Below are 12,548 nucleotides of genomic sequence, written 5' to 3'. Positions count from 1 at the left end.
AGGATTCCAGTTCAGACTCGAAAAGGTTTCACCCTCAGTTTTAGCTTCATTCTCTGAAGAAACCAGAACTTCTCCAGATGGTTCTGAGGAGATCACCCAACAGACATCAGGAGGTGCATGAAGTAGTGAAGGAGAGGACAATCCAGACCCAGATGGTACCTGCTGAACTCAGGTTTCTCTGGTCCTCTACACACATGATGGGAACCAGCTTTCTGCTCTACAGAACACTGACTGGACCTGAACCACTGGGAACTGACTGGTTCTGGTTCCTCTCTCAGGCTGACTGAAGTCCAGGAGATGGAGAACAGAGCAGAACCTCCAGGATCCATCTGTCCATCTATGAGGAGTGACCGGTCCAAAGGAACAAATCCAGACTTCAGAGAAGAACCTGGACCCTCAGACTCAGAGTAAGAACCCAGTTTCTAACTGATCCTTGTGATTCCACAGAGATATAAAAAATTATATATACTCAGTCTTCGGTTTATAAAGTGAAAGTAAATAAGTTTAGAACTTTAACTTAACTTAAAGCTCCATAATCATCAGCTGTTAGTCAATAAACCAGTAGTATTCACTGCAGAAACATTGGGCCTGGTTATACACACATGTACAATGGTCTTAGTCACATTGGCTGTAGGGAGAATTGTTGGCATGTAAATGTGTAAATATATGTTTATAAGCAAATTCATTCATTTGTTTAAAAATGGACCTTAGAGTTTTATAAAGTCTTAAGTAAAGCATGAATTAGGAAGATAATTTATGTTAAGATCTAAAGGAAGGAGAAGGGGTGTGATTACTTTTGTTTTACTTCTTCAGACCAGGACCTGGACTGCTGGCAGCCAATCAGAGCAGCTGTACTCCAGGTGAGACTGAACATGTCCAATCAGAACTTCCTTCTATCGTCTCTGTTGGACTAATTCCGCGTCTTTAGTTGGCATTTGGGAATCTAAGTGTTTAAAGTCTTTCTGGGATAGATTATTTGCCCTGAATCTCTGGATTTCCAGCTGCTGTAAATGTAACGTCTGTGTTCAACCCAACAACCTATTGGGTTTGCTTTCAAGTGGTTCTGTTTTCAGCCCTTTGTGCTAAATGCATTAAAACTGAACATTTCCTTAAAGCTGCAGCTTATTTTGATGGAAACAAAAAGGTGGAGAAAACAACCTGCTGCACTGCTGCTTTACAGAAAGAGGGAAGGAAAGTCTGAGCGATAGAAACCTTTATTTCCTCTGACAATAGATCCCAGATTACAGCAGATATATTTGTAGAAACATGGAATATTTCTATCTGCTGTTTACTTCTAAAGGACCAAATCAGTCCCATGTCATTTCTAACCTGTAATTATTCTCTAAAAACATCCAATCCAGTCTCTGAGGGAGAAAAGCATCTGAAATGTTAACACTAGCTGATCCAAGGAGCTGTTTCTCTGGCAGATTAGAGCATTTCCTCCAGATTTCCTTCATTAAGGGTGAAAATGCTGCCAGGAACCATTTTCTGTCTCTCTGCCTCCTCTGTAGCTGCTGTGTTTGTGGGAGAAGGTCAGATAGAAGCAGAGAAATGAGGACAATGGTGACCTGATGCTAAAGAGTTCATGTTGCTGAAAGCTGCTGCATGTTTCTGTCAGCATTTCTTCACCTGATCTGCTTTGTGAATCAGATCCTGACAGTGAACAGATACTGGCCACAAAGCAGAGGCAGAACTCTGCTGTCTGACCATCTAACAAGGTTCTGCTTCTAAGGATGGATCCCATTGGTTAGCATCACATCATGTGAACTAAGAGACCTTTTAATGATGACACCTCCCGATGTTCCAGATGTTTCTGCTCCAACTTCATCACTAAACCAGGTTTTTCCTTCAGTTGTCTCTTCTCTGTTCCAGTAGATGTTGGTCTGCAGGATGTTCTAGAGGAACATAAGATCAGTCTGAGGAGGAGATGTGAACGTGTGACTGAAGGAAGTGATGAACCAGGAAGTGGAACCCTCCTTAACAGGATCTACACTGATCTCTACATCACAGAGGGACAGAGTGAAGAGGTTAATACCCAACATGAGGTGAAGCAGCTGGAGAGAGTTTCCAGGATCCAGAACCTCCATGACTCTCCAATCAGGTGCCACGACATCTTTAAAGCTTCACCTGACCAACATGAAGCCATCAGAGTGGTTCTGACCAACGGCGTCGCTGGTGTTGGAAAAACCTTCTCAGTGCAGAAGTTCACTCTGGACTGGGCAAAGGGCTTGGAGAACCAAGATGTCCGTGTGGTGGTTCTGCTGTCGTTCAGGGAGCTGAACCTGATCAGAGGTGAGCAGCACAGTCTTCTCACGCTGCTCCATGTTTTCCATCCAACCCTCCAGAAGCTCCCAGCAGAGCAGCTGGCTCGCCACAAACTTCTCTTCATCTTTGACGGCCTGGATGAAAGCAGACTTTCTCTGGACTTCAACCACAGTCGGCTGGTTTCTGACGTCACACAGAAGTCATCAGTCGACGTTCTGCTGACAAACCTCATCAAGGGGAACCTGCTTCCCTCGGCTCTGGTCTGGATCACCTCCAGACCTGCAGCGGCCAATCAGATCCCTCCTTCATGTGTTGCCAGGGTAACAGAGGTACGAGGCTTCACAGACGCCCAGAAGGAGGAGTACTTCAGGAGGAGGTTCAGTGATGAAGAGCTGTCCAGCAGAATCATCTCCCACATCAAGACCTCCAGGAGCCTTCACATCATGTGTGGAATCCCAGTCTTCTGCTGGATCACTGCTACGGTTCTGGAGAACATGTTGACCACAGAGCAGAGAGGAGAGCTGCCCAAGACCATGACTGATATGTACTCTCACTTCCTGCTGGTCCAGACCAGGAGGAAGAACAACAAGTACCATGGAGGACATGGAAGGAGTCAGAAGAAGCTGATGGAGGCTGACAGGGAAGTTCTCCTGAAGCTGGGGAGGCTGGCGTTGGAACATCTGGAGAAAGGAAACATCATGTTCTACCAAGAAGACCTGCAGCAGTGTGGTCTGGATGTCACAGAGGCCTCGGTGTACTCAGGAGTTTGTACAGAGATCTTCAAGAGAGAGAGCGTGATCTTCCAGAAAGCAGTCTACTGCTTTGTTCATCTGAGCATTCAGGAGTTTCTGGCTGCAGTCTACATGTTCCACTGCTTCACCAGCAGGAACACAAAGGTGGTGAAGAACTTCCTGGGAGAAAAATACAGTAAAACATCTCTGGATGACTTCCTGAAGAGAATCATGGATAAATTCCTCAGAAGTAAAAATGGCCACCTGGACCTGTTTGCTCGCTTCCTTCATGGCCTCTCTGTGGAGTCCAACCAGAGACTCTTAGGAGGCCTGCTGGGTCAGACAGAGAACAGTCCAGGAACCACCCAGAGAGTCATCAACAACCTGAAGGAGATGAACACTGGTGGAATATCCCCTGACAGAAGCATCAACATCTTCCACTGTCTGATGGAGATGAAGGACCTCTCAGTTTATCAGGAGATCCAACAGTTCCTGAAATCAGAGAACAGATCCAAGAAGCTCTCAGAGATCCAGTGCTCAGCTCTGGCCTACATGCTGCAGATGTCAGAGGAGGTTCTGGATGAGTTGGACCTGGAGAAGTACAACACATCAGCAGCAGGACGACTGAGACTGGTTCCAGCTGTGAGGAACTGCAGAAAGGCTCGGTGAGTCCAGATGTTTTCATTGACTGATGCTGATTTAGCATTATTATTGTCCGGTTTATTCTTCATTATTCAGTTGGTTCTGGACGTTTTTGGACCTTTAACTACTTCCTTTATACTTTGGACAAAAGTACAGCTGCTTTATTGATGCAGTTGTAGTAACACACTGTGTTATAGTGGAAGTAACGTAACGCCGTTATCTGTTGCATTAAGTCATGACTCTCTTTACTAAATGAAAACTGGAGCCTCCTGTTTTCTTTTTGATACATTACCAGTAATTTTACCCAGTTTGGTCACTTCCAGTAAAAGGAAGAGGCGTCACTTGGATGTATAGTTAGAGATGATTTGGAAGTGAGATGAAGCCAAAACAATCATAGTGTATTATCACTAGACTCACATATGTCTAGAGATAATCTGCTGATAATTTCCATAGAGGAGACGGCCAAATGCTACCATGGACATCCAGATAGATTTAGTCAGTTCTGTTGTTTTACTCTAGATGATCTTTCTTCATCTTTGTGGTTAAATGAAGCTTTTAACCAAAGCAGAGACACAGCAGCTCTGCAGTAGAACCAAGACCTGAAGAGACTGAAGAGATTCTCTGTGTGGGTCAAACAGCACATTGATGTGAAGAGCAGATGTTCATCTGATGATGACATCACTGTTTAGTCATCATCTTTTAGTCTGTTTATCAGTGTTTATTAGTCTGATTTAACTGCAACTGAACTGAATATTTCTCTCATCACAGAGTAGTAGGGTGTAGTCTCTCACTGACTGACTGTGAAGTTGTGGCCTCAGCTCTGAAGTCCAACCCCTCCCTGACTGACCTGGAAATAGATCAGATCTATGATGAACTGAGAACCTTTGGAGACTCTGAGATGAAGCGTCTCTGTGAGATCCTGGAGACTCCATTCTGTAAAGTAAAGAAGCTGAGGTAGGTTTTATCTTCACTGCTACTTTAAAACTTATTTTAATTAATAATTTTGCTCTGACATCTTTTCTTTACAGACAACCTGCTGTCTAAATGTTTTACAATATCAATTATTTATTTTCTTTTTTGATATTTTCTGTATTGAACATTTAACACTTAAAATGCTTTGGACTGAAGAAAAAAATTAGAAAAATAAGTCAAATGATGTGAATTATTGATGGAGATGTTTTAATTTGATTCGGGAAAGATTTAGATGACAAAATCAGATAATTTAGCTTTATTTTTCATGTCTTTGTCACATCTTTACATGAAACATTAATGTTTGTTCCTCCAGAGTAGTGCCAGGATCACATTCATACACATGAACAGTAAAATAAACATAATAAAATAGCATTATCTAAAAAATGAATGTCTGAGAAGAACAAAGAGAGAAAATGTGAACTAAATCAAAGCGACAGCACCAGCAGGTTGCATGTTCTCCCTGTGCATGTGTGGGTTCTCTCTGGGTACTCCGGCTTCCTCCCACAGTCCTAAAACATGACTGTTAGCTTAACTGGCCTCTCTAAATTCTCCTTAGGTGTGAGTGTGTGTGTGTGAATGGTTGGTTGTCCTGTCTGTCTCTGTGTTGTCCTGTGATAGGCTGCTTGCCTGTCCAGGTGAACCCCGCCTCTCAGCCACTGACAGCTGCAGATAGACACCAGCAGCCCTCAGGACCCCAGCAGGGATAAGCCTGGTGGAAAATGGTTGGATGGACAGCACCAGCAGGTTCCAGCAGCTCAGCTTTGTCCTGAAGCTGCTGTTCTGTAGATGCGGGTCAGAGAGGAACCGTCCTCTTCAGTCTGACAGCTCAATCAGACAGAACCAGAACCAGGACCCAGCAGTGTGGCTATTAAAACTACAGCACAATATTGAAAAGTAAAAAGCTCTACTGCAGCAGACGCTCTCTGGAATCAGCAGTACCATTTAGCAACAAGCCAACAAGTTTGAGCACCAAGAAGGAAAGCAAAGAAAAACTGAAGAATCATCATTTCTATTAGTCTGCAGACCATTTCTGCCTGGCAGACCATGATCCAGAGGAACATCTGGCTCCAGCTGTTCTCCTCCATCCTCCTCCTCCCAGGATGTGAAAAAGGAGGTGCTGGGAGCCCCATCAGCCCGGATGCTCTGTTGGCTCCTCCCTTTAAATTGGCGCTGGAGGAGATCCAGAAGAACGCTGAGCAGTCAGAGACGCTTCACGACCTGGTGAGGCCTCGCTCAGAGGAGAGGAGGAAGAGAGAAGGAGAGACTTTTTGACTTTTAACGACACTTTAAATACAAAAGGCCAAACAATTAACCAATTTAGTTAAACACAAGCATCAGTTACATAAAATACTTAAATCCGGAGCTTGTTAAACTGAAGTTCTCCTCCCTCAGACACTTCACATAAAATCTTGTTAAAAGCCCACAACTGCATAAAATCCTCCATGTTCTGCGTGGCTCGGTGGAAGTGAAACTCCAGCCTAATCCTGGCTTTAACGTTGCACTTCCACAGAGCCACAGCATCAAGGTGAGGTCCCCCCTGCAGTTTGTCTCTATGGGACAAATAAATGCCTCTTTGCCTCACTGATTAAAATGTTTAAAAGTCTGGCCTTTGGCTTATTACTTTTATTTTGGCACACTCCTCCAATAAATAAAGAATTAGTAAAAACTGTGCCAAACAGACTAAAAACATTTGTTAAAAGGTTAAAAATGGTGTTTAATCTGATGCAGTCCATAAAAAAATGAAAAACTTTTTTAGACAGACTACAGAAAGGACACTCGTTTAAAACAGCCCGATAAATAACGGATAAAAACGAGTTTGTGGCGATAGCACCATGTAAAATCCTCCATTGGAGATCACCAGTTCTCTTTTTAATTGGAGGCTTGTATAAAGTCCTCCACTGGGGTGCTCTACCAGCAAGTCTATCAATCCATAGACAGACTGCGTGGTTCTGGAGGTGTCTTTGAGTCATTAATTTAGAAGAGACTACATAAACAGTTTACTGGTCCATTTTGAATAAAACCATCTTCTGTGAGTCCAGGCTGGAGAGCAGGGGTCCACTTTGCTCCAGGAAACCAGGATCCAGGATCAGGCCAGGAAAGGAGTCCATGGGGTCTGGTTGGCTCTGTCCCTCACAGTAGTCACAGAGCAGAGCGTTTCTGTTAGCATTATTATTCATCTGGACCAAGGTTCCTTTTTAGTTTATTATTTGCTCTTTGAGAGAAGCCACCACTGAGTTTGGTCTCCATGTCCACAAGCATAGAAGCAGGCCTGCAGCGTAGGGTTAGCTTGGCCTTTACCGGCTTTAGCTTTAATTAATAAGCATTTAAGCAAATATTATTAAACTGGGGTCTCAGATTGACACCCTGAGGGTTTTTATTTTGCTGTTGTATGCAGAGAAGTGCTTGTTACTTGTCTTTATTTAAAGGTCCTAAAGTACACTTATTTTATTCACCTTTTTCTGTTCCTAAATAAAGGGGGGGGGTATTGTTTACACTTTATAACTTGTGTCAAATGGTGATTTAGTCTGTGCCTCATTATTCCAGTGTTCAGTGTTTAGTGCTAAAATCTAATACTATGCATAGATCTGTAGTCCACGTTTGCACTCCAAGTTTGCTGGTTCAAATCCCACAGGCTCCTGCCCTGGGTCCCTGAGCAAGACCCTTAGAGCCAGAATGCTCCGGGGTGCCACCCAGTGGCAGCCCACTGCTCCCTGAGGGACATGTTAAATGCAGAGGACACATTTCATTGGCTTCCAAAGATGTGCTGAAAAATGCAGATGATTCTTATTTAGTCCAAAGCTCTGAGCTGCCCTCAGGTCTTCAGGAAGGCTGATCCACAGCTGAGGGCCGCAGGTGGAGAAAGTCTCCTCATGGTAGGTTTTAGTTCTCACAATGAGCCACCAGACACACAGAGACCCACTGAGAACAACTGAGCAGGGATGATGGAGAACATGTGAGCCCAGCAGCAGAACATGGGACCAATGTTCAGTGATCAGGGACTGAAGGAGCAGAACTTTAAACAGACGCCATGTTTCCTTAGAGAAAAGCCTCCATGCAGGCTGTTGCTTTAGCTTGAAGATGAATCCAGAACAATGTGAGCTGAAACTGTGTTAAATGATTCATGTTTAGAACATTCTGGCTCTGAGAACCACTGTTCTTGCATAACTCTGAGCCAGACTAGAAGACAGCAGCATTTTAAACAGACGCCAGAGCCATCAGACTTAAATATCCAGCAGCAGCAAGTGATCATGGATGGATTTATGTTCAAGTAGAGTTTATTGTTGGCTGCTAATCTCCAAGCTCTAGTGCCCCCCAACCCTAACCCCAGAACATCCTTATCACCAGCCGCCACTGCTGAGAACCACACCTTGATCTGGACCTTCACACATCATAATAACATGTTCTGGTTCTGCTGGCTTTAACTCTTTAAATCACTTCTACTGGATCACATATCAGACATCAGTTCATCATGTTTCTGGGACTTTTACATTCAGGGACATTCATTTTCTACATTTTATCATTTATTTGTTCATGTTTCAGTTTTAACCTGCATCCTGGTGGCTTCAGTTCACATCTTTTATTCTTTATTCAGATTGGATACCTGCAGTTTGTCAGAGATCAGCTGTGATCATCTGGTATCGGCACTGAAGTCCAACCCATCTGATCTGACAGAACTAGACCTGAGCTACAATGACCTGAAAGATTGTGGAGTGAAGGAGCTCTGTGGTTTCCTCCAGACTCCCCTCTGCAAACTACAGACACTGAGGTCAGACTCCATGTTTTAGTTCTGATATTTGTGATGTGAAAGTTGTGTTGACACTAAACTACAGACATCTGGCTGATATTCTACTGATCCAGACTGAGGATCTTCATGGTAAAGTCTGCTTTCTTCTTCACTGCTTTGCTCCAGTTAAAGTTTCTTCCTTGTTCTAACTTCCTGTCAGGATTTATTCAATAATCAGCAGAAAACATGAAACAATGAGCTGAATTTCAGTTTAGAGTTGCAGCTTTTATCCAGAACTGAGGAAGAGGAAGAAAAAAAATACTGATGTTTCATTTATTTGAAGGTTTTTAATCTCTTTAAACCTTCATCAGGTCAGTTTTTCTCCATTTTCTACAGGATGATTTTAAAATAATTGAATAAGTGGATGTAATTCAGCTGAAAACCAAAGTTCAGATCTTCTATTGTAATAAATCTTTGCTGAGTTTGTTCCTGGACTTGGAGCCAGTTTTTAATGTTGTCTCTCTGTGTACTGAGTCTGAGCCCTGATCTCAGGTCAGAAGCGGACAGCATTGGGACCCCCAGTGTGTATAAATGCCCCTCATGTGAAGCGGCTCAGAGGGGATTCAAGCCAGTTTAGAAAAGTGAATTTCAGCTCCTGAAATCTGTCTGACAGGAACAAATCTATAATCCCTGATTGATGCTTCAGCACTTTTAGAAGCTCTGCAAGGATTTGACTGACTAAAAACACTCAGACACAACATGTCACAGTACAAGGTTCTGCTTCTGGGAGCTTCAGCTCCTAAAGTCAGTTCAATCTGAAAAACTCAGAGAAAGAAATGGCAATTAGAATGATTTTATTGACATAATAATTTAGGTCTTTGGCGCTCAGACCTTGGAAGGAACATTAATGCTGAATTATACTTTAATGTGCATAAGTAGATGTATGAGAACAGGGATGTTCCCCCCAGGTCTGAAACTGGTGGTGGAGTGGAGATAGAAGAAGTTTGTTCAGTCCATATGGTGATCTGTTTAAGATAGATGTCCAATTTGATAAACACAGGTTTGCATGAACTGTCCATGATGAGCAAACTTGAAGCGACTGTGGAGAGGAAAAAATCCCCTTTCGGAAGAAACCTCTGGCAGAACCGGGCCCAACATGGTGGTCTTCTGCCGGACCAATAACAAGGTGATAGGGAGTTCTGAAGACTGGGAGAAAACACTCTGATGGGTTGAGGATGGAGGAACGTCATGCAATTTAGATGACTCAGCTACGATGGTGGAGAAGGGATTGGGGGTGGGTTGAATCTGATTCGAAATCCGATATGATGCGATGCTGTTTGCGCTGGCTGGTTAGCAGGCCGAGACGTGGATTTGAAGCTGCTTTTAAGATGAGCGCGGGATGCTGATTGGGCTTCATGGAGGTGCGGTTCGTAGCTGATTGGCTCACATCAGAGGCGGATTGGCCTCTGATTGATGGAGGCAGGCGATGAGTTTCTTCAATTGAACTTCCGCTTTAGCTTCATTTTACATGAAATATTCTCCATGACATCATGTTTTTATGGCTGTGGAATCATTAAAATAGTTCATTTATCTGCATTAATCTCCATTTGTTCATATTTGCTACACAGTTGCTGCTGACTTGTTTGTTTTCTGTGAAACTTGAATAATTTGGCTGCAGAAGCTGAGTTTGTATTGATGGAGCTGCTGGTGGAGCTGACAGAGGTGAAGAGCTGAAGTCAGCAGGGCTGTCATTTAGAAAGCTTGCTGACACTAAATGGAGCTGAAATGTGCGTACGCCACTTTCCACCAGAAGTTAGGATCTATAAAAATGAACTTGAGGGGAAAATGTGTGGTCCTCATTCCAGCTCTGACCCAGGGGTACGCTCATTTTGGAGACTGGAGACGCAGATGGTGAAGTGGTGAATTACAGCCAACCTGCATGAGGATTCCTCTCAGACGTTCACTTTCACTCCATATCAAACTTTAATCAGAGATCATCTTGATCAGAAGCATTTAAACCTCAGTATTATTCATTCTGCTGTTGGTGACTCTTAAATCCATCTGGGACATATCAGATAAATCTAAATGCCCATAAGCCATCTTAAATCTTAAATCAAAGTCTGCTAACATCTTCTCTGGGTTTTCTACCTTCACATTCCTCTCTGCAATCATCACCAGGGTGACATGTTCCACAGATTATTGTGACCAGATGAGCAGCAATCACTTTAACTGCTGCAAACAGTTAAACACACTTGTGTGTAATGCTGCTGGCTGGATGCATTGGCACTGCTGGAAGACCGTGCAGATGGAGAATTGAGAAAACGCTCTTTCAGGGGTCAAAGATTTCCTGGCCAATAATGAGGACTGGCCAATATCCTGCTTCTGACTCCCAGCATGCATTGTGCTATTCCCCACAGGGGAAAGTGGCTCCACCTCCCTCTGAGGAGCTGAAAGGCAGCTCTCCAACCCCCAGAGAGCAGAGAAGGAGGCTTTCTGCTCACACCCAGGCAGTGCTCACCTTTTTTAAGGGGGGTGGGGGGGGGGGGGGGTTAATAATGGGGGGGGAAACCTCTCTCCTCTGAATGTGGATCTGAACCCACAGCCACAGGGGAATTTCAACACGGAGCACGGCGTGGTTTACTTTTTAACAACTTATTTTAACAGCTTCTTAACAACTTGTTTTAATGTGGACAACATCTGAGCTTTTTCCTCTGATTTCCACATTTAATAAACGCCTCTCTGGGAAATTTTCCAACGTTTCTTTGCTTTTTCTCCGTGGCTGCCAAGTCACCATGATGAAAAAATGACCAGCTGACACATTTTCTACACATTAACATTCATGAGGTGCTTTGCATCGACCGTTTCTGCTTGAATCTGGGCGTGTAGACGGCAGAACCTGAGCCACAACCTGGTACCAAATGTATCGCTACAGCTGGGATCTAGAAAGGAAAATGGCTGCTGCTGTGCCTGAGCATGGTTTTATTAATCTGAATATTTTTGCCATACTCCATTTTCTTTTTCTTGGCGTTGACTTTTAGTACGGATTCCACACAAAGTTTCTAAATGAGAGCCAGGACTGTAAAAACTGCTAAACAAGTTTTAACTGTTGAAATTTCTGATATTGTTGATGGTTAAAGAGCTGAAGTCAGCAGGTCCTTATTGAAGCAGCAGCGTGTTGTCATTAATATTAATGAGAGTTCTTTAACTGGTTCTGTTGGACTGTTAGAACCTGCATCCTGGTGGCTTCAGCTCACATTTTTCATTCTTTATTCAGATTGAAGGCCTGCAGGTTGTCAAAGATCAGCTGTGATCATCTGGTATCGGCGCTGAAGTCTAACCCATCCCATCTGACATTACTGGACCTGAGAGTAAACAACCTGAAGGAGTCAGACGTTCAGCAGCTGCATGATCTTGTAAAGAGTCCAGACTACAAACTGGAAACTCTGTAAGTAGATGGTTGGAGTGAGTCCAGCTGCTGTCAGCAGAACTGTTCTGAACCCAGTTGGTACTCTTTGTTCTCTCATTTCAACAGCAAACAGCTGATCAGTTTCATCTTAGTCACAGCTCTGAGATCAGTCTGACTGCAGCCTGCAAATCACTGATTTCACAGCCCATCATTACATTTAGTCACCATGTGGTCTTTCTACAGAGCAGAAGCTCTGCTGAAGTCCACTCAGCACATCTGGACATGTGTCCTTCTCTCACTAGTTTCATCCAGATGTGTTCAGGGACAGGCTCCATGTTTCTTAGTCAGCTGATGTTTCATGAACAGATGAGATGTTCATGTTCAGCTTCCAGAGGCTGAAACACTCACTGATTTCCTCTGTTGCTCCTTCTTCACTCTGCAGGTTGAGGATCTGATGATCTTAGTAGAGGACAGAAGCTGAGCTGTCCTGATGATCCAGAGGTTTAACCTGCTGCAGTTTGAGTTTAAAGAGACTCTGACTGGATCCTGATGAACTCTGACCTTAGAGATTTTGATCCTGTTTATCTGATTATGTCTGTCATTTAGTGTCTGATATTGTTTGTCTCTGTGGACCAATGAGGATCAAATGAAAACTAAACTGCATTTAGTGGCTCCATGGAGTTTTGATCTGAATCTGATGAAACTGCAAAGTTGATATTTTTTCTCTCTGCTTCATTTTCAGCCTGTAACCCAGAAATGTGAAATAAAGCTCAACTCTAAAGTTTTCAGGCTGCATATTTGCTTCATT

General features: G+C 43.5%; 1 protein-coding gene across 1 annotated transcript; it reads left to right on the top strand.

Moving 5' to 3' along the window:
• Positions 1-609: 609 nt before the first annotated feature.
• Positions 610-12,237, top strand: LOC118559586 (NLR family CARD domain-containing protein 3-like). Its single transcript, XM_036130279.1, has 7 exons — positions 610-650; positions 814-860; positions 1,876-3,661; positions 4,407-4,592; positions 8,203-8,376; positions 11,609-11,779; positions 12,183-12,237. Exons 1-7 carry the CDS (start codon positions 610-612, stop codon positions 12,193-12,195), a joined length of 2,418 nt encoding a protein of 805 aa, XP_035986172.1. The 3' UTR covers positions 12,196-12,237.
• The last annotated feature ends 311 nt before the right edge of the window (positions 12,238-12,548 follow it).

The sequence above is a fragment of the Fundulus heteroclitus genome, unplaced genomic scaffold, assembly GCF_011125445.2.
Source record: "Fundulus heteroclitus isolate FHET01 unplaced genomic scaffold, MU-UCD_Fhet_4.1 scaffold_322, whole genome shotgun sequence".
Taxonomy (NCBI): Eukaryota; Metazoa; Chordata; class Actinopteri; order Cyprinodontiformes; family Fundulidae; genus Fundulus; species Fundulus heteroclitus.
Note: the sequence above shows the minus strand (reverse complement) of the source record. Positions and strands in the feature narration are given on the sequence as shown.

Excerpts from the sequence above, each read along its gene's own strand:
- LOC118559586 (XM_036130279.1), top strand. The coding sequence starts at position 610 with ATGGTCTTAGTCACATTGGCTGTAGGGAGAATTGTTGGCAT. Across the intron at positions 651-813 it reads GTAGGGAGAATTGTTGGCAT|ACCAGGACCTGGACTGCTGG; the intron begins GTAAATGTGTAA and ends TTACTTCTTCAG. Across the intron at positions 861-1,875 it reads TCAGAGCAGCTGTACTCCAG|ATGTTGGTCTGCAGGATGTT; the intron begins GTGAGACTGAAC and ends CTGTTCCAGTAG.